Source organism: Eubalaena glacialis, chromosome 17 (genome assembly GCF_028564815.1).
Source record: "Eubalaena glacialis isolate mEubGla1 chromosome 17, mEubGla1.1.hap2.+ XY, whole genome shotgun sequence".
NCBI classification, from domain to species: Eukaryota; Metazoa; Chordata; class Mammalia; order Artiodactyla; family Balaenidae; genus Eubalaena; species Eubalaena glacialis.
The window spans coordinates 4,052,062-4,074,696 of NC_083732.1; the positions used below are offsets into that span (position 1 = coordinate 4,052,062).

At 42.1% G+C, this 22,635-nt stretch overlaps 1 protein-coding gene across 1 annotated transcript in view; it reads left to right on the plus strand.

The window, feature by feature from the left end:
- Positions 1-22,635, plus strand: part of RP1 (RP1 axonemal microtubule associated) — a 46,789-nt gene that overhangs the window by 17,419 nt on the left and 6,735 nt on the right. The window contains exons 2-3 of the mRNA XM_061171941.1: positions 19,772-20,404; positions 21,083-21,257. Coding sequence (XP_061027924.1) covers positions 19,784-20,404; positions 21,083-21,257 — 796 coding nt within the window. The 5' untranslated portion in view covers positions 19,772-19,783. The remainder of the gene's footprint in view (positions 1-19,771; positions 20,405-21,082; positions 21,258-22,635) is intronic.

A 22,635-nucleotide genomic window follows, 5' to 3' on the forward strand; every position in this document is an offset into this window, starting at 1 on the left:
GACTTTATCCTGTGACTATAGCTGCAAATTATGGAGCATCTTTCCATTTTAGTTATTCCCTGGGACAGAAAGCCAGTCCAAAGGCAGAAGAATACTTTGTGTTATAAGGACTAGAGAAGGAATTTTACAGAAACAATGTTCCCACGGTGGATGATGCTTTCAGGATGGCATGTCACAGAGGAGTGCGATTGGTCCTGACATACAGAAGGGAGTTGGGTGCAAAAGAATAAAAACGAGGCTGGAGAAGCAAGGGAGAGACCAGGAGGGGACTGAAAGGGGCCCAGAGGAAGCTGATCGTGGCACCAAGATCAGAGTCAGGCTCAGAACCTGGGCTAGTGCAGGAAGCAAGTTTTGAAGGTTAGAAGAAGCAGGTGGGCAGGAGTTTAGGAAAGCAGTTGCAGTATTAGGATCTCACCACAGTAGGAAATAGGACCCAAGAAGGAATTGGACAACAGGCTTTGGCAACAGAAAAGGCTTTGGACACGAAATTGACATTTCAGTTTAGCCTGAATTTTTGTTTTTTAATTTATTTTATTGAAGTATAGTTGATATACAATGTTGTGTTAATTTCTGCTGTACAGCAAAGTGATTCAGTCATACATATATCTATATTCTTCTCACATTCTTTTCCATTATGGTTTTTCACAGCATATTGAATATAGTTCCCTGTGCTATATGGTAGGACCTTGTTGTTTATCCATCCTATATATACTGGTCCGCATCTGCTAACCCCAGACTCCCAATCCACCCCTTCCCCGCTCCCTTCCCCCTTTAGCCTGAAGTTTTGTAACTGGCACCTTAGGTCAGAAGGTGCAGGTGTAGGTAGGTGAGAACATTGGGAGAAATGTCATGGAGGGGGATTTGCAGGAAGAAAGACAGTTGCTTATTTTACAACATCTCCAGATATAGGTCTATCTTGATTTCAATATCCCTGGATTTTCAGCTTTTATTCAGATACTGGATCTTCTCTCTGGGAAGGAAGATGAAAGGGAATTAGGCAAACCCTGCTGGAATGTCTACCATTTAAAAAGTACTTGGCTTGGCACTTTACGTGCACTCCTCGTCCAACTGTTACCGCAGCCTATGAGATACTTATCTTTACCTGTTTTTCATAGATGGTAAGGTAGGTAAGTTCACCCGAGTGCACACGGGCTGTTAGTAGTGGACTTTTTTGGGGGGGGGGCTGTGCCGTGCGGCACGCGAGATCTTAGTTCCCAGAGCAGGGATCGAACCCTCACCCCCTGTGGTGCAAGCATAGAGTCTTCACCACTGGACCGCCTGGGAAGTCCCAGTGGTGGCCTTTAGCCATTGATTCTAAAATCCTGTTCTTTTCACCTTACATGCTGCTTCCTTTCGGTGCCCGGTGGCTCTCAGTAAGTATTACATGCTGTCGACATCCTGTCTCCCTGCATCTCTTTCTTTTTCTCCTACTAATCTCTTAAAATCCACTTTTTTATGATGTTTAAAAATAGGCTTTATTTCTAGAGCAGTTTTATGTCCACAGCATAGCTGAGCAGCAGGCCAGAGATTTCCCATTGCTGCCCCAGTACCTGCCTGTCAAGGCTCCGGCCTCTGTTCCTGCTGCAACCAGGGTGGTCTCTCCACAGTGTAAACCCGAGTTCCTCACCACAACAAACCCTGAAACCCTCGCCACGGCCTGGAGCCCTACACGCCTCCGGGCCTGGAGGCCTGGCGCCTCTTCCTCCTCTGATGTTACCTTTCTTCACTCTCCACTGGGCTCGTATTTTCCAGCCTCTCTGGCCTCATTTCTGTCCCAGGACCTTTGCACGTGCTGTCCCTTCTGTTTGGCATATGTTTCTTCTACACCTTGGAATAGTTTTTTCTCCTTCAGATTTAGTTTCATCTTACACATCCCCTTGTCAGAGAGGATTTCCCCCAAGAAATTGACTGATCTTCATCACTTTCTACCAAATTACCCTACTTTATATTTTTCAAATCACTTCTGTACCTGAAATTATCTTATTTACTAATTTTCTTTTTTTTTTCCTTTTTCTTTCTTGCTGTCTGTAGTTCCATCAGTTAGCTTTTACAGCATAAAAAAATCACCCCAAACTTAGTGGCTAAAACAAGCATTTATTTATATGCATATATATATATATATATATATATATATTTTTTTTTTTGGTTGCATTGGGTCTTCATTGCTGCATGCAGGCTTTCTCTATTTGTGGCGAGCAGGGGCTACTCTTTGTTGTGGTGCGCAGGCTTCTCATTGCGGTGGCTTCTTTTGCTGCAGAGCATGGGCTCTAGGCGCACGGGTTTCAGTAGTTGTGGCACACGGGCTCAGTAGTTGTGGCTCACAGGCTCTAGAGCGCAGGCTCAGTAGTTGTGGTGCATGGGCTCAGTAGTTGTGGCTCACAGGCTCTAGAGCACAGGCTCAGTAGTTGTGGCACACGGGCTCAGTAGTTGTGGCTCACAGGCTCTAGAGCGCAGGCTCAGTAGTTGTGGTGCATGGGCTCAGTAGTTGTGGCTCACAGGCTCTAGAGCGCAGGCTCAGTAGTTGTGGCACACGGACTTAGTTGCTCCACAGCATGTGGGAGGGATCCTCCCAGACCAGGGATCGAACCTGTGTCCCCTGCATTGGCAGGCGGATTCTTAACCACTGCGCCACCAGGGAAGTACCAACAAGCATTTATTAAGCTTACAGTTCTTTGGTTGGACTGGGCTCGGATGGGTGGTCTTCTGGGTTAGACTGGGCTTACTTAAGTGTCTGTAGTCAGGTAGGCGGCTCTGTTTCTGAGGGTCAGCTGGCTGTTGGCTGGCGTGACTGGAGCATCTGGGCTAGGTTTCTCGCATCGCCTGGCAGGCCAGCTTGGGCTTATTCATGTGGATAACAGAGGATTCTCAGGAGAGCTGCGTGTACCCGTTCTCTTGAGGTTTAGTTTTGGTGCTGCCATAATGTCCTTCTGCTTCATTCTCTTGGTCAAAGCAGCCCAAATTCAAGCAGTGAGGAAACAGACACCACCTCTGATGGAGGAGCTACAGATGACATTGTAAAGGGGTGAAGATGTAGGGAAGGAATAAATGTACTCATTTTTGCAAACAGTCTACTGTTAACAGTGTATATTTGCAATTCATTTTAAATTATTCGCATCTGCAACTTCTTTTGAGTTTGGGAGATTACCCACCTTACGAATCTTTGTCGGGCAAAGAGTATTTCTTCCTGTAGGAGCCGAATGAGCTACATATTTTCTATTTTTTTTGCACTAAGGGCATAGGTACTTGTGCAGGTTGGCAGTGAGCAAGGTGAGACAGCAGGCTCCCTGGGGACCTGATTCTCCAGTTAGGGTGACAGCAAAGGTGACTGTGCTAGGTTGGTCTTTTTATTTTAATTTTTTTTTCACACACACACAGACTGTATTTTATTTTTACAAGAGATAAATAAACTGACACCAAGCATTGTAAATGGAAGACCACAACAAAAGCAACAATGATTGCAATTACCAAACACGAAACACACTCATACTATGTCATAATATTGACATTCGGTCCAGTAATCCTCCACTGTAACAGCTCCTTTACTTTGCAGTGAAAATTGATTTGTATATTTTTTGCCTCTGAGTCCTTGTGGGATTTTTTTTTTTTTATTCAAACAGAAAGTCACAAAAATTATAATCATCCTCATCAGTTCACTCAGTCCCATGTAATTAATTTTGTTTTTCATCTTGATCTTTTGTTAGCACTTTTATGAGCTCATCAGTTTTCCATTAGAGTTCTGAAAATGCTTATTCATTCAGTTCAGCAGTACAGTCAGTTACCTAGGTTGGTCTTATTTGCAGTACGATTGTGTTCCTGGCGGGAAATTGGCAAGCTTACCAGCCATAGCAGCTTGGGCTCTGTGGCATGCAGGTGATTTCTTCATCAGGCCAGTACGATGAAAGGTTTTGTATGTTTGTTTCTGAAACCTTAAGTTTGAGCTGTCTTCTTTATACCTCTCAGAGATTCTGTGAGGCGTTCAATATTCTTTCGATAGACTCCTTTTGTGTGTGATCCCCAGGATCAGACTTAGTTGTTTGCCAGGGAGGGTTCTGTTCCAGAAGTTGGTGTCAGGAATAGGGTTAATTCTTCTTACATAACGAGAAGAGTCAGGAGGCTACCAGATTAGCCCCGCTGCTCACGGAGCCCTCAGGGCCACGCCTCTCTTTCTACTTGGCCATCCTCTGTGTGTTAGTGTTTTGTCTTCATATGTGTTGCCTCTTAGCTCCCTGTACTGCTTCCACGTTCCAGGCAGGAAGAGGGAAAATGGGGTGGCACCTGCTGTGTCTGTTTCTTTTGTCGAGAAAGCCACAGTTTCAACAAGTCTCCTTCAGATCTTCCCTTACACAGCTTTGGCCTAAACAACATCACCTAGATTACTGACGCGAGAGGCTGGGAAGTGAGTATCCATCTTCTTAACCCCTGGGAGGAAGGTATGAATGGAGAGAGCTTGGGAATGTGTGCTGAGTAAGATGATGACCTTTGGCTGCTGCGTCATTAGCTTCCCCCTTTAGAAGGGTGGTTCCTGGCAGGTAGGGATGAACTTCACTCATTGCTGTCTCTCCCGTGCCTAGAACAGGGCCTGGCAAACACAGGACCTCAAAATTCGTTGACTAACTGGTTTTTAATCTGCTACCAACAGCTGGAGAGTCTTTCTTCAAAATCTGTCTTGTAATTTGCTTTCATTACAGAACCCCTATTTTATCCTAGGCCAATTATTAAAGATTTATTGATTAGAGATTTGTTTCCATCCTATATTTCTCTCCCCAGTCTTTTCCATCCTTTGTCTACATTACATTCTGCCACTAGAAGATCATCTTAAATGCCATTTTTGTCTCGTCCTTTTCTTTCTCAAAAATCCGTGTTAGTTCTGTGGTAGTAAATGCAATCTCTCAGCCTGGGATGCAACTCCTTGCATTAGCTGTCTGTTGCCTCCCCACATCAGCAGCTTAATGGGTAATCACTCCCAAATACGGCTAATCTCTCGGCCATCTGGTGTAGGCTGCCATATCCAGAGTATGCAGAGGACAGGCTGCAGGGCTCGCTGGGCCAAGACAGAAGTCTGTAGAGGGAAGCGAGTAAGCGAGACCTGATTTAGGGAAGACCCTCAGCGTTAGGACGGGCTGCCATGCTGCTCTGTTGGAAGGGGTGGGCAGTCGCCATTCACTTTGACCTTGTGTTTAGTCTGCAGTCTCATCGGTGGAAGTTATAGCAGGCAGGGGATCTGATTGGGCTGCAAGGCAAGGGCCATCTCTGTCCAATCAGTGGGGTCCACTGCAGTCTTTTTGCCCCAGAGAAGGGGAGCATGAACCAAGGTCAAGAACAGCAGATTGAAACACAGTCTGGCCCACAGGGAAGGCTGAAGTTCAGGGCCCCGTCGCTGAGCAGGCACTCAGCCATTCTTAATCCTCTAGAGAGGATGAGACCATGGAGGGTCAGCCTGGGGAGGCTGGGTCTGCACTTTGCTGGACCTCAGTGTGGCAGCCAGCCCGAGTCCGGTCAGGCGGGGACTGGTAACCCCACCCGCCTGCCTTCTTTGTACTTAGACAAGTGTTGCACTTTTTGTTAGAAACATATTCTTTGCTGCTGTGCTTAGAGGGAGATTCTGAAAAGCCATGGGGGACAATTCTGATACATCTCAATTTATTTGATGAAAAAAACCTTGCACCATTTTTATAACGAAACATTACAAAATTACAATATAAAATTGTCATGCTGTTTTTCAGGCAAAATTAAAATTTCAGTTTCAAACTTTGATTAAAACTCCAGTCTGTGATTACGTATTCATCCTCCCCTTTCCTTAGAGGTACTAGGATGGAAAGAACTGAGAAACACAGAATTCGAAGACAGCTAAAGGGCCACTAGAGGGCCACTGCAAGTATTATGAAAGTTGTTAATTAAAGATGTATGTTTTTACTTATATGTGGAATCTAAAAAAACAAAAACAAACAAATGAACAAATATAACAAAACAGAAACAGACTCAGAGATACGGAGAACAATCTAGTAGCTGCCAAAGGAGAGAGAGGTGGGGAGAGGGACAAAATAGGTGAAGGTACAAACTACCAGTTATAAGATAAATAAGTCACAGGGATGTAATGTACAGAAAAGAAAATATTGTCAGTATTTTATAATAACTTTACATGGTGTGCAATCCCTAAAAATACTGAATCATTATGTTGTATATCTGAAGTAAGTATGGTAAGTCAACTACACGTCACTAAAAAGTACACGTGCTAAGAATTTAAACTAGAAATCAGAAATTTCCATTTTTAGAACAAATTGAAAAGACCGTGTTTGAGATTTAAAAAAATTTTCTTTAACAGGAAGGGAAAGCTCCTGATGATAGCATTAGTGGTAAGGATTAGCATGAAACTGCTATTTGGAGAGACTATCCAAATGACTTCCTTTTTAAGGTAAAAATGTCAAGTCAGTCGAAAAGAATTTCAAGGTGTTTTTCTCACTTTTAAAAAATAACCAACATCTATCTTAAAATAAGTAAATCTTTTTGCATAGTGCAGTTTTATTCAGGAATGTCTATGTCCCCTAAGCAATAAAAGATCTTTCCACAGGCAGTTGTTATTTTAAAATAACAACTTAATCTAATCACACGGACTGAATGAAATTTTCCACTTTCATCTCTGGTAGCAAGTTGGAATCTTCGAGCATCTAAATACTTCCCTGTGGCAGCGTACTAAGAACACACCACGGGATATTTACCTAAAATCGCTTTTTTTAAACTGGCTGTTTCCAATCACTGATGTGAAATCCCAAGAACTGCTTATCAGCTGAGAGAGCAAAGTGTAAACTGAGGATCTACTTACCTGATTTTTCTAAGCAGAGGTTTTGCTCTATTGTTCTGTCAAGATATTTAGGAATAAGTTATTTGGATTGACTTTTCTCTAACCTTAGCTTGGTTATGTACATTTTGATGATAGCTGCATTTTCTGTCACTAATAATGAAGTTATTCCTTTTTTGGTAGAGTAAAATATACCCCTTTACAGTGCTTTGAACACTCTTGAAGATTTTATGGAAAAGGTGATTTATCCCTGACAGGCAAATTTTTTAGAGCAACCCATTTTTTTCAGTCTTTCATTAGTAAATAGTACTTACCAAATTCTGACCAAGGGATTATAACGCATTAATTTGTCCTGAATTAAAAATAAATATTAGTCACAGAAATGATAAACTTCAAGTTAGTATAGTTTAAGAAATTCTTGAAATATATAGAATTCTGCTTCAATAATACTATTTCTCCATAAGACTATAATAGGCTTGAAGACATTTTAATCAGGATCATTTTGACTTTTAATTTATGGTACATCTAGATCAGTTTCATCTGGTCAGCCAATGATGGAAATGTGAAATTCCACTGTGAATTTGGGGTCTTTTTGTTATCTCACCATAACTTAGACTATCAGGTCCATCATGGGCTCTGTCCATATCACAACTGTAACTACTGTATAACTTCTAGAGTTTGCTTGTTTCATTACGTGAATAATATTCACCACTTTCCCAATTATTTCTCTCAGTGATCCCAAGACACAAATTACAGCCCCTACTTGAATGCCTCTAAAATCTCTCTTCTTCTGATCTCTCTCCCAATCTTTAATGTCATATTAATTACTGCTTTTTGGACATCACGACCTGGATCGTTTCTGTGACCTCAGACGAAGTATGTTAAAAAAAAAATGCAGTGGTTGAGAATCTGCCTGCCAGTGCAGGGGACATGGGTTCGAGCCCTGGTCTGGGAAGATCCCACATGCCGCGGAGCAGCTAGGCCCGTGAGCCACAACTACTGAGCCTGCGCGTCTGGAGCCTGTGCTCCCCAACAAGAGAGGCCGCGATAGTGAGAGGCCCGCGCACCGCGATGAAGAGTGGCCCCCGCTTGCCGCAACTAGAGAAAGCCCTCGCGCAGAAACTAAGACCCAACACAGCCAAAAATAAACAATAAATAAATTAAAACCACATTAAAAAAAAAATGAAATGGAATGGATTTAGACAATTCCTGACTTAACAGTCTCTCCTCTTACGTAGATTTATTGTTGTTATTGACACTACAGTTTTTTCCAGGCTTGAAAAACTTGAGTTACCAATTTAAACGAGGATACAGCAAATACTTCATAAAAAGCCAACTCCTGTTGTCATCTTTGTTCTGCCTGCTTCACACAACTTTTGCTGAACTATGCTCTGTACTGGCTTCTTTAGTTACAGTAGATTATTCATTTAAAGGATTAAATAAATTACCTATCTCCTTGCCTTCCACAATCGACCTATTGTTATGTTATTTTGGGTCTACCTCTGAAATTTTTGGAAATAATTTCCTTCCTTTCTATTTCTATTCTCATTACTCTAAGTCAGGCCCTCAGGAGCTCTTGATTGAACTATTTTTAGGGCCACCTCCCCAGTTTCTGTCACCACAGCCTCCTCCCTCCAAATCATCTGACTTAGCAATATCAGTGACATGTTGGGTTCTGACGTTGTCATTTCCATGCTCAAAAGTCCTCAGTGCATTTCCATGTTCTACAGAATAGAATCAAAACTCCTTAGCCAGGCATTTAAAAAATTTTATTTTATTCAAGTATAGTTGATTTACAATGTTGTGTTAATTTCTGCTATACAGCAAAGTGATTCAGTTATACACATATATATACATATATATATACATTCTTTTTCATATTTGATTTATCACAGGATATTGAATAGCATTCCCTGTGTTATACAGTAAGACCTTGTTGTTTATCCATCCTATATATAATGGTTTGCATCTGCTAATCCCACACTCCCAACCCACCCCTCCCCCACCTCCCCCTCCCCCTTGGCAACCACGAGTCTGTTCTCTGTGTCTGTGAGTCTGTTTCTGTTTCGTAGATAAGTTCATTTGTGTCATATTTTAGATTCCACGTATAAGTGATATCATACGGTATTTGTCTTTCTCTTTCTGACTTACTTCACTTAGTATGGTCATCTCTAGGTCCATCCATGTTGCTGCAAATGACATTATTTCATTCTTTTTTATCTTAGCCAGGTGTTTTTGATCCTCCACAGTATGCCCTCAACACACATATAGACTTTAACATTAGATAGAGAACATTACTGCAAAGTGGTTAAGAGGTTTCACTATTTACTAATTATGTGTCCTTTGGTAAAATACTATTCTTTCCTTGACCCTGGTATTCCTAGCTGGAGAACAGGGATAATAATAGTACATACCTCATAGAGTTGTTGTGAGGATTGAATGAAATAATTTAGTTAAAGCACTAAGCATGGTTCCTGGCACAAAGTAAGTAATCAATACACTTTATTATTATTATTATTATTACTATTTTGTTCTTGTTACTACAGCACTGCTAGATGGGTAGATAAATAGATGCTGTTTATACATGGAATTTGGCATCAGTTCAGTTCTTCTCTATAAATTTTAGAAGCTGGAATGTAAGTCTGCTACAGCACTGGGAATTATGGCTCCCATGTCATTTAGTTCCCGTGTATTTCTCGTTAGCAGTTATTTCCAGACGAAGGCCTATGCCTGTTGTGTTGTATGGAGCACATTAAAAATTGATGTGACTGCTTGCCTTACAGGATTAGTAATAAAACCTAAATGTCCATCAATTGGTGAATGGATAAACAAAATATGGTATATTTGTACACCACACCACCACTCGGCAATAAAAAGAAACAATGTACTGATATATGCTAAAACATAGTTGAGCCTCAAAAACATTATGCTATTGATAAATAAACAAAGCCAGACAGAAAAGACTCCATATTGTATGATTCCATTTATATGAAATGTCCAGAATAGGCAAATCTGCAGAGACAGAAAGTAGATTAGTGGCTGCTTTGGGGTATGGGTGGAAATGAGAAATGACTGCAAATGGGGACAAAGTGTCCTTTTGGGTTGATGGAAAAGTGTGTGTATTGTTCTCTGTCATTTCGTCACATGTGTAACCACCCCACAATCAAGACATAGAACTGTTCAGTCACCACACCCACCATTCTCCCACACCATCCCTAACCCTGACGACCACCAATCTGTTCTATAATTTCGTCATTTAAAAAATGTTATATAAACAAAATCATACAGTATGTGAGGCCACTTACCTTCAATCTAATTATTGATATCTTAGGGCTTAAGTCTGCCATATTATTTTTTATTTTTTGTTCTCTTTGTTTTTTCATTTCCCTGTTTTCTCTTTCACACCTTCCTGTGGGATACGTGAACGGTTTTTAGAGTTTCATTTTGCTTTTTCTATATTGTTTTTGAGCATATCTCTTTGTGTATGTTGGTGGTAGCTCTAGGTATTACACTGTACATACATAATTATCAGTTTACTGATGTAGACATTTTACCAGTTTAAGTGCAGAAAACTTAGCTCCCCTTAACCTCCCCCATTTATATTTGTTTTAATAGTTCCTTTACATACATCGAGAACCATGTAAGAGAGTATTATGTTTTTTGCCTCAACTGTCAAACAAAATTTAGAAAATTCCAGAAAAGGCAAGTCTATTGTATTTATTCACATTTATGGTCTTTCTGTTGTTCTTTCTTCCTTCCTGATATTCCAAGATTCCTCTTTTCATAATTTCCTTTTTATTAGTTAACTTTCTTTATAAATTCTTTCAGAGTAAGTCTGCTGGTGACAAATTCTCTTAGCTTTCCTTCATCTGAGCATGTTTGGGTTACTCTTCGTTCCTCAAGGATATTTTCACTGGGTATAGAACTCTAGCTGACACAGCTCTCATTTTAGTACTTGAAAAATGGTTGTAACTTCCTTCTGGCCTCTGTGGTTTCTGATGAGAAATCTGCTGTCATTCAAATTGTTTTTGTCTTGTACGTAATATGTCATCTCTGGTTGCTTTCAAAATTTTTTCTTTGCCTTTAGTTTTCTGAAGTTTGATTATGATGCATCTTGGTGTGAATTTCTTTGAGTTTATTGTCTTTGGGATTCAATCAGCTTCTTGTATCATAGTTTTTCTGTTGCAGGATATGGGAAATTTTCAGCCGTTATTTCTGGGAATTTTTTTTTTCAGCCCCACCTACTTTCTCTTTTTCTTCTGCAACTCTTGATGACCCAAATGTTAGCTCTTCTGTTATAGTCCTAGGGGTCCCTGAGGCTTTGTTAATTATAAAAAAATCATTTTTTTCTGTTGTTCAGATTCCAGAGATAAAGAATCTATAAGTTCTGAATTGTGCACCATTCTGAGTAATGTGATGAAATCTCACACCGTCAGCTCCATCCCACCTGAGACATGAATCATCCCTCTGTCCTGTGTGTCCCACCCATTAGTCACTTAGCAGTTGCTTGGTTATCAGGTCGACTGGCATGGTATCACAGTGCTTGTGTTCAGCTGACTCTTATTTTACTTAGTAATGGCCCCAAAGCACAAGAGGAGTGATGCTGCAATTCAGATATGCCAAAGAGAAGGTTCACCAGGAACCACATTGACTGACGCTTCGATCTTGGACTCCCCAGCCTCCAGAACTGTGAGAAATGATGCCTGTTGTTTAAACCACCCGCTTCATAGTATTGTTACAGCAGCCTGAACTATGACAGATGCCTGTTTCAAAGTCCAGGAGATCAGTAGTGTGGGAAATTGTTTCCAAGGCAGAGACCATCCAGGTTTAACATCTAGTAATTTAACTTCATCAGAATGGACCTTACACAGAGTTCCATGTGGGCTGGATGGGAATGACAAAGGGCACGTTCCATACTAACTGCTCCAAATGATTCTGTTTCCTGAGGAACTCTGAGCCCTTCCCTGGGCTCCTTGGATCTGCCTAGAGAGGTAAATTCTAGCAGTTAAAATGAGGCAGGGTTCTTCAGGCATATATATCTCTATAACACACCACATTAAACCCAAGCAGGGGATCATTCCTTTCGCAGATACTTATCGAGTGTCTGGTGTGTACGAGGCACTGAGCTGTTTCTAGAAATTCTGAGGGAATAAATTAGTTACACTTCTGGTGCTTAATGAGCGTATTGACTAAGAAGCCACCAACGGCAGTGTGGTGACAAGTGCGAGAGAGTATATATTTATACAGGTGAGTGAGCACAGTGGAGGGTATCTATTCAGCAGAGAATGCTTGCGCAGTGGGAAGGCAAGGGTGCAAGAGAGGTTCCTGAGATGAGCTGGGTATTGAAGGAAAGGATGGAAAGGTGGATGGTAATGTAGGGCGGTGGGTTAGGGCTAGAGAAGGCATACCGAGTAAAAGATACAATGTGTGCAGAAGTGTGGAACCACATTTAAGAAATGTCAAGTGATTCAAATTGTTGAGTAAGACACATGAGATGAAATTGGAAAAGTAAGCTGGAGTCAGACCACAAATGGTGTGGTACAGTAGGGTGTGGGAGTAGTTACTAAAGGATGTGAGAACAATGGAAGTGTTTTAAAAGAATATTGACATGGCAAAATAATAATTTACATTTATTGAACACATTAGGACATTAGGCACTTTGCCTAACATGTAATATATATTTTAGTCTTCCCAATGAGCCTAGAAGGTGGGTGTTTCCTGTTATTTTATGGCCAGGGAAACAGTCACAGAGAAATTAAGTAAATGGCCTGGAAGGAAGAGACAGGATTTGAACTGAGGTCTGACTTTAGAGCACATATGCTTAACCTCTGTGCACTGGCTCCCCGCGGTCTGGCTCCTTGGTCAGTGGTGACCAGACAGAATGGAACAGAGATCCCCAGGTGATCTGTGTCATGATCAAGCTTGAGAAGCAGTGGTTTAGACTTCCTACAGTGGCGTCTGCCAGAGACAATGGATGCCGGGAAGACAGCATGGTGGCATGATTGGGCAACATGTGTATTGGTCCCTGTTCCTGACTGGAGTCATGGGAGTGGAACGTGTGTTAGGGGAGATGCTTGGAAAGGGAGGGCCCCTTCATGCTGACTTATATGTATGAAATTTTACTTTTTCTAGAAGTGCCCCAAAGGAATTCCTTTAGTTGAAATTCCTTCGTTGTTGAAATAGAAGGAAATGGATGTGAATTGTTTATCCGACGTGGATTATAGGATTCATTAGTCCTTAGCTATTTAAGAGCAGATTATATCTAACTCCAAACTTTTAAAATTTACACTTCAATTTTGAGCTGGTAATAATGCCATTCATGCCTATTGCTACCCTGTAAACATGCATTTCTTTAATGATGCAATTGCCCTGTCTTTGTGTGATGGTGATGGTTATAAATGGAGGTCTGTATCAAGTTAAACACTACTGTTTCTCTTATCTACCCCCCTCCCTTCCTTCCCTCTGTCTTTCCTTCCTTCACTCAGTGCCTCTCTCTCTCTGCCCTCCCTCCCTTCTTCCCTCCCTCCCTTTCTTACTCATTTTACTTTTTAATTGGTCATTTGTTACAAAGGCAGCATTTACAAGGCAAACCGTGCAGCTTTATAATCTTTTTCCTTTTGTGATCTGTTTGGAGGCAACGTTTGGCAGCACAAGTGTGAACCTGGTCCTTCTTTCCCAGAGGACCTTGTCTTTGCAGTTCAGAGCTGAGGCGGGAAGCCTGGTAAATCTGATTAGGTGAGGTATCTTCAAATCAGATTAGGCTACGGGTAGCCATCAGAGGCAGTGCGTGTCATCTGGGGACTGCATGTGTGACAAAGTCCTGAAACATGTTCAAACCCCATGATGATTAAGCAGAGCGGTGGGAGAGCTGTGTGTGCAGAAGTGTCACATCACTTCTGGGTGGTGCCTCTCTCATTTGTCCCATTATGCTGAGTAGCCAAATTGTTACATTTACAGGCATTTTCATAGAACTACATTGATACCATAATAAGCAAGAGTGCTTACATTAAAAACAAAGGCTGTTTGTATATTTTGGAGATTAATCCTTTGTCCGTTGCTTCATTTGCAAATATTTTCTCCCATTCTGAGGGTTGTCTTTTTGTCTTGTTTATGGTTTCCTTTGCTGTGCAAAAGCTTTAAAGTTTAAGTAGGTCCCATTTGGTTATTTTTGTTTTTATTTTCATTACTCTAGGAGGTGGGTCATAAAAGATCTTGCTGTGATTTATGTCAAAGAGTGTTTTTCCTATGTTTTCCTCTAAGTGTTTCATAGTGTCTGGTCTTACATTTAGGTCTTTAATCCATTTTGAGTTTATTTTTGTGTATGGTGTTATGTAGTATTCTTTTTTTTTTTTATAAAGTTATTTATTTTTGGCTGCGTTGGGTCTTCGTTGCTACGCCCTGGCTTTCTCTAGTTGTGGCGAGTGGGGGCTACTCTTCGTTGCTGTGCGCAGGCTTCTCATTGCGGTGGCTTCTCTTGTTGCAGAGCACAGGCTCTGGGCACACAGGCTCAGTAGTTGTGGCTCATGGGCTCTAGAAAGCAGGCTCAGTAGTTGTGGCACACAGGCTTAGTTGCTCCATGGCATGTGGGACCTTCTTGGACCAGGGCTCAAACCTGTGTCCCCTGCATTGGCAGGTGGATTCTTAACCACTGCGCCACCAGGGAAGTCCTGTTAGGTAGTATTCTAATTTCATTCTTTTACATGTAGATGTCCAGTCTCTTATTGAAGAGACTGTATATTCTTGCCTCCTTTGTCACAGATTAGGTGACCATAGGTACGTGGGTTTATCTCTGAGCTTTCTATCCTGTACCATTGATCAATATTTCTGTTTTTGTGCCAGTACCATACTGTCTTGATAACTGTAGCTTTGTAGTATAGTCTGAAGTGGGGTGGGTGTGTGTGTGTGTGTGTGCGCGTGCACACACACACACACAGTGGAATATTACTCAGCAATAAAAAGGAACGAAATTGGGTCATTTGTAGAGATGTGGATGGATCTAGAGTCTGTCATACAGAGTGAAGTAAATCAGAAAGAGAAAAACAAATATATATTAATGCATATACGTGGAATCTAAACAAATGGTACAGATGAACCTATTTTCAGGGCAGGAATAGAAACGCAGATGTAGAGAATGGATGTGTGGACACGGTGGTGGGGAAGGGGAGGGTGGGATGAATTGGGAGATTAGGTTTGACATAAATACACTACCATGTGTAAAATAGATAGCTAGTGGGAACCTGCTGTATAGCACAAGGAGCTCAGCTTGGTGCTCTGTGATGACCTAGATGGGTGAGACTGTGGGGGGGAGGGAGGCCCAAGAGGGAGGGGATATAAGTATACATATAGCTGATTCAGTTCATTGTACAGCAGAAACTAACACAACATTGTAAAGCAATTATACTCCAATTAAAAAAAAAAACCTAGAGTTTTAAAAGTAAAGCAACAAAACAAAACAAAACAAAAGCAAAAGGCTTAGGTCCTTTTCTTTTTAATGACTACCATGAGTAAATACTGACTCAGACTTGCTTATCAAAGAATGACAAAATGTCATTTTTAGCAGCATAACAACTTTTTCTCTTTAATAAAAATAAATGAGGACTTAAGGCTGTCTGGGAGGGAAATGCTTATGAATTGGCAAAGTATTTTCTCCTGAGAATGATACTAGGTAAACAAGATGCAATGCAAGGGCAACTAATTAGGAAGATTTCAGAACTGCGGAGCATGCCGGGAACTGGCTTGTTTCTGGCTATGGTCCCCTTAAGGGGAATTCTGTCTGGTGATTAGCATCACCTCGGATTAAATTAATTGGCTGTACTCAATCCCTGAGTGGATGCACTAAGAATAAATCCAAAGACATTAGTTTCCTTGCACGAAACAAGCAGGTTACATATCCGGTAACATTTATGGGAATTATTCAAACAACTTAACCCATCTTTTCCTTTATAAGGGAAGTTTCAAGTTCTGGTAAGTACAAAACTATTTAAAATCTTTATTTTGAAAATAATCTATTTTAGCCAGTTGTACTTTATTTTACATATCTAGCCTGCATATTTGTGTTCTGTATGTAACCATTAGAAAAACAATAAACACTGCTAATATTATCTTTACCCAAATATGCAAGAAACCTTCACAATATGCTGATATTAAAGTAGGAGGGAACTTCAGTATCAGGAAATCAAGCAATTCGAGTGTATTAAAACATGGGTAAAGTTTTGTTTTCTTCTGATTATAAAAGCTCTATTAACTCTTTAGAGCAACCTGTGCAACACCTTAAGAAGGAGGAAGCTGCTTGTGCTTCTCTTCTGAACCCTCACCCCCAAGGCCACCCCACTGCGTTATGACCTGTGAGATGAACTACTTTTTCTTGCAGCATCAGATCTCTGAATTGCTATAGAACATTATGAATATACCTCTCTTATGTTTTGTTTTCTACTTCATTTTTCTTTCTGAATTGCTTGAATTCCTACTATATGCTAGAAAAGCAAATTAAAAATATAATTAGGACATGATGCACCTGCATCTTGCGAATCCGTCATCTGTTTTGTCAAGAGAGTAGTGGAGAGAAGGTACAGCCCTCTTGGTAGAGGCAACTATTTAGCTCTGAGCAGCACAGATGATTCAGACCAATGAAGGCACGGATCAGCATAACAATGGTTGAACCTAGTGAAACCAAGGGTGTTAAAAAAAAATCCGCTTTATGTTAAAAAGCAACGCAAGTATCCATGACAGGTCCGTGGTCTGACTGTAGGCAATGAAGAGCTTGCAGAGAAGTGAGGAAGATATCGATAGCAAGCGTCAGGCCATTAGAAGAAGATTTCAATATAATTTGGGCTGGAGGCAAGAGACTGTTAACTGGGTCCTTTGCTACCTCTAGGGCAGTCAGTGGTGAGGAAAGTAGAGGGCCTGAAGATCCTAGCTTCCTCTTTTCCCTCTGTCCACCTCCACTTCTCCTCCCTCAGCATAACCTGCTGGGAGAAGAATTAGACCACTTTAGGTACTCAGTGTTTTTGCTCCTTACATAGCCCCTAAGTATCCTACTGCATTATCCGATTTCAGAGGGCAAAGAATAAACCTTGTCATCTAAAATGTATGTAAAGAAACATTTAAAAAATTTCCATCCAAATCATTCCGATTAGTCTTTGAAGCTGATTACGAAAGGTGCACAACTAAGACAGGGTAGCTAAAAGTTGTGGAGGCTGGTAGCTCTGTTTCACGAAAGCGGACACCCTACTGTCAAGGCTGACTGACCGCGTCTCTGGTCTGCTCGCGTGCCGTAGCAGAAGCTGCGCTAATCCCTGCCTTCTTCCTGGAGGGCATCCCCCAACTCTGTGCCCCTGGCATCTCAGCTGTACACAGCTCTTCCTCTGGAGACCGGCACCTCTCCCCAGCCTCAGCATCTCTCCTTGATGTTTTCATGGTACCGTGACTCTTCCTCAATTGTGCTACTGAATTACTCTGTGATTTTCCCATGGACACCGTAGGACATACATATGATGATGTCAAGGCAAAGGCTGAAACACTCCCTCTGGAACGAATCAACTTTGCACTCTGTTCCCCAGTGATGATACGGTGCACTGTATGCACGGAGATCCTTTTATTCACCCATAATACTGACTCGTCACCATGCTCTGTGCAATGCCCACCTCACCCTAGGCTCTTAAACCTTACCCACATGTATGCAAACTCTCAACACTCTCCAAAACTTCCCCCAGTGACTCCTAGGAGTTCCCAGAGGTCCTCTTACATGCAACTAGGACCAGAGGAACTTGCATTTCCATTTTGCTTTTGCTACAGCTTCCTCATCAAGGTGCCTGGCAACTACCCTGCTGCAAGTACTTGTTCTGTAAATGCTCCTCCACTGCTGGGCATATGCCATCTTCCCAGGATGTGGTAACTTTAGCTTCTTCCCTTCATGCATCAGGTTCAAAACCAATGATCAGGACTGGGCAGCAGTGGGATAGGGACAATGGGGGCCATTTCTTCCCTCCAGTTGACCCTATCTTCCATGGTCTCCCTTCTGGTCCCAGCACAAAATCTCCTTTCTCTTATTTTAGCCCAAAACGAAGAAATCAAAACGAACAAACCCCCCAAAACAAAACCCTTAGCATATCAGCTCACATAACTGTATTCTTAACATGACGACCAGGTCAACAGCTCTCCAAATAGTGAGATCCAGGCAGAAAACTACTGGAATTAAAAGCCTCACTACACACTTACATATAGATAAATATAATTTCCAAAATTAGGTGAAAAATGTGTCTCAAACATTATTCATGTAAAATATTTTCAAATAAATACTAAGTAAACCAACCTAAAAAGTAGTAGAGGCAAAGAGTTCTGAAGTCTTTTGTTTAAATACTGAAGGAATTCATCCCTTTCACAGTTGGTGAGGGCCTGGAGATTCAGGGCATGGCACAGTTTATCAGCTGAGGATGAGGGGAGATTGAGGTTTTGCTGACTCCACTGCAAAGCTGGATTCCCCAGCTCCTGATGCGCATGCCTGCTACAGCTGCCTTTAGTGTCTTAAGTGTTATCGTTAGTTTAAACTGCTTGGGAAGAGAGAAGGGGAGACACATCTAATTTGTAGGCTGATCTTTGAATGCATTTTCCTAAGTTACATATAGATGAGATTTGTAAATCGTATTGGAGATAAATGAAGAGTCTTAGACAACAGCTTGCAAACACTTAAGTAGGTGATTTGGGCCAGATTTATAGCTGATTTATAATGACAGACATGCTTTGTTCATCTCTGTAATACTGATCATATTTATTTAGTTTGTTCAATTTGTCTTCAAGGCTGCAGGGCATTCTTACTCTGTCAAAAGACACCAATAATTACATTGATTTAAAACAACAGAAAATAGCCACACTATGCTACCAATGAAAAACAAGCCCAGCATCAGATAAACCCTCCCACAAGCTGCTCACTTGTCAGTCAGACTCTGGCTTCACTTGGAAAGTGGAAGAGAAAAACCTCAGTGATTGGTGAAAATGGCTCTTAAATTCCCTCCTGAAGTTCTCACTTTAGAACCACTACAGCGAGCAGTAACCAGATTGCACCATTTTAAGCAGCCCATAGTAATGTCATTCATTCTAAAAATATTTGTTTAGTGCAGCGTTTCCCAAAGTAAGATTAGTAGTGTGTTAGATAATGTACCTGCATGTTCTACAATCTGTAATGGAAACATCTTACACTACCTTAACATGGCCCTTAGTTAAGGATATATATGATACATTCCTTCTAGAATTTAATGTCAGGAGCCAATTTCCTCTAGATGAGTTCATTTGATTCCATCCAACAGACAATTTGAACTTTATAAACTTTTCCTGTTTTCTCCCTTTTCTTTAACTGCCAGGACATGCAGAACTAAATCGATCAGTTGCAAAACTCTCTTTTCTCATTGGATGATGGTTTCTGATTTTATTTTAACTGTTCAATAATACCTGCTAATTTTAAAGATTCACAAAATTTGGCAATGTATAAAAAACACAAACATTATCCATAGCTCTGCCATCAGAGATAACCACCATCAACAATGGGCTGTATATACTTCAGACTTTCTTCTTCTAGTATAATAAATATTGTACACATTGGCAATGGCATAGCATGTGTATTCTATAAGCTGCTTTTTCGCTTAGTAATAAATAGGTCATGACCATTTTTCTATGCCAATAAATAAAGCCATGTTCAACGGCTCATAGTTTTCCATGGGTGTATACATCACGATTTATCTACCTAGGCCCTTATTAGTGTCTTTAGGTTGTTTTTAATGTTTCAATGATAAATACCGTTACTTAACTGCTGTTTTTATGTCTTATTTTAAGCCCCGAAAGTTATCTTTCAAAATAGGTAGGTATAATGAATGAATCAATGAATGAATGAATGAAATTCGAGGAACAGCTATCGGTAGCTGGCTTTAGCATTAGCACCTATTCTTCACGGTGTGAAGATGAATAATTTCCTTCCCTCTCCAGGTCTCAACCAAAATGAATGAAACTCCTTCCACCAGTTTTTCCATGATTCGTCGGATTTCTTCTGAAGGTCAGGTTCCTTCTCCTCGCCAGCTGGGCGTCACTCAGCCTGTCGTGGCCAAAAGGATCAGCTTCTACAAGAGCGGAGACCCGCAATTTGGCGGCGTCCGGGTGGTGCTGAACCCTCGTTCTTTCAAGACATTGGATGCTCTGCTGGACAACTTGTCGGGGAAGGTGCCCCTACCCTTCGGGGTGAGGAACATCAGCACCCCCCGAGGAAGGCACAGCATCACGCGCCTGGACGAGCTGGAGGACGGCCAGTCGTACCTGTGCTCCCACGGCAGGAAGATGCAGCCGGTGGACCTGGACAAGGCCCGCCGGCGGCCGCGGCCCTGGCTCAGCAGCCGGGCCCTCAGCGCGCACGCGCAGCGCGCACGCGCCGCCGCCGCTTCCGCCGCTCCCGGCATGCTGCGCGCGCCGCGGCGGCTTGTGGTCTTCAGGAATGGCGACCCGAAGACAGGGCGCGCAGTCTTCCTGAGCAGGAGGGTCACGCAGAGCTTCGAGGTCTTTCTGCAGCACCTGACGGAGGTCATGCAGCGCCCGGTGACCAAGCTCTACGCCACGGACGGAAGGAAGGTGAGCGTCGTGAGGGACGTGATGGCGCCCCCGGGGAAGGAAGGCTTTTCCCGCGCCTGTGCGTGTGCGTGTGTGCGTGCGTGCGTGCTCCCTGCTCATGGAGGGCGCTGGCTCCCCCCGGCGGCAGTTCTTCGTTTCCAGGTCAATGCAACGAGGCGTGGGCCCCGTGGGCCTCTTTTTTTTCCCTCGCACGCCCAGTTCCCTGAGCCTCGCGTTATAGAATGTGTCGGCACAGAATCTGTCTTGACGATATTTCTTGAAAAGGCGTGGCCAAGAGTGACATTCTGTTGGGTACAGAAAGCTTTTCCTGTGACCTGCGTGTCACTTTCCCGGTCCTGGCGTGTCTGTCAGGCCCTTTCCCAGCTGGATGCTTGGGTGGGGAGGACAGGGGCAGTACTGTGTATCCTTTAAAGGTTTCTTTGGTTATGATGGCAGAAGACCAGTCGGCCTGTGCCAGCTGTGGGCTGAAGACGGGTGTTGGTCTAACACCCCCTTCCCCCCTCCCCTTTGGTTCTTCGGTATTTTGTATACGTCATTTGGTGCCCAGCGAGTGGTGGGTGATTATCACTTTCAAACCCAGGAGGCTTTTGAGTTAATTAGTTATAAACTCACCGTATGGAAAGAACAAAACTTCATGCTGCTCATGTCAGGACCATAACTCTGATTTTTTTCCCCTAGGTCCCCAGTCTCCAGGCTGTGATCCTGAGCTCTGGAGCTGTGGTGGCAGCAGGAAGGGAGCCATTTAAACCAGGAAATTATGACATCCAAAAGTACTTGCTTCCTGCTAGAGTACCGGGGATAATCTCTCACCGTGTGTACCCCAAGGGAAATGCTAGGTCAGAAAGCAGAAAGAGTAAGTCGCTTAAATATATAGGCCTTATTTTTAGCACTGAGTTTTGTTTTTGTTTTTGTTTTTAAACCTCAACAACAAAAATTCATCTTAAATGACCAATTTCCTTCATCACAGAAAAGGAGAGGATCAAAACATTCTAAACTGAAATTCATTCTATTTGTAGCTGGAGAGAGTCGTAGAGATCATCTGATATTTTTTTTTAAAGATTTTTTTTGAAATCAGTCAATGATATATCTGTTTAAATTGATGAGGTTTATTTTTTTGTTTGTTTTTGTTTTTGCATCTAATACCTAGATAAAAGATCGAAGTGCCACCATTTCTTGATTTAGAGAGGAATTCTAAATTCCATGGAATATGTGTAAGTGACACTATGGTAGTTGCAGAGTTTTCTCTAAATAATACCATGCAGATCATAGCTGAGCTCAGGTTAGTTGATCGATGTATTTTTAAAAAATCTCTGGAAATTCCCTGGCTGTCCAGTGGCTAGGACTCCACGCTTCCACTGCAGAAGAGGGCACGGGTTCGAACCCTGTCCAGGGAACTAAGATCCTGGATGCCGCACTGCGTGACCAAAACAAAACAAAAAAAAGAAACCTCTAACTACATACATGCTCTACTTTCTGAAGTTATTCCAGTAAAAATCACAGGCCCTTAAATCCACTTTTTTTTTAATAAAGTTTTTTTTTATATATATATATATTTTAAATTAATTAATTAATTTATTTATGGCTGTGTTGGGTCTTCGTTTCTGCGCGAGGGCTTTCTCTAGTTGCAGCAAGTGGGGGCCACTCTTCATCGTGGTACGCGGGCCTCTCATTATCGCGGCCTCTCTTGTTGCGGAGCATGGGCTCCAGGCGCGTGGGCTCAGTAGTTGTGGCTCGCGGGCTCTAGAGCGCAGGCTCAGTAGTTGTGGCTCACGGGCCTAGTTGCTCCGCGGCATGTGGGATCTTCCCAGACCAGGGCTCGAACCCGTGTCCCCTGCATTGGCAGGCAGATTCTCAACCACTGCACCACCAGGGAAGCCCCAATCCACTTTTTATTTATTAAAAAAAAAAGGTTCATATAGCCAGTTCATGCTGGTTAACAGTACTCTGGGTTGATAGTTCCTTAGGAAATGCCATCCAATGAGACGTTATCCTTTGGATAGGGGAGGAGGAGTGCCTCTTGACACCCAAGAGTGTGGGATAGGCTGTAAATTCCCTTTTCAGGCAGAGCTAATCTCATTTTTCACAGTGCTCAGTATTTTAGCTCCATGCGAATGTGTTGATTGCCATTTACACTTCCTTTTTAATTTTTATTTTATGTAAACATGGAATGATACACATTTTAAGTGGTGTTAATTCCTTTACTTATTGCTAAACTAGGCAGACTCAACTAT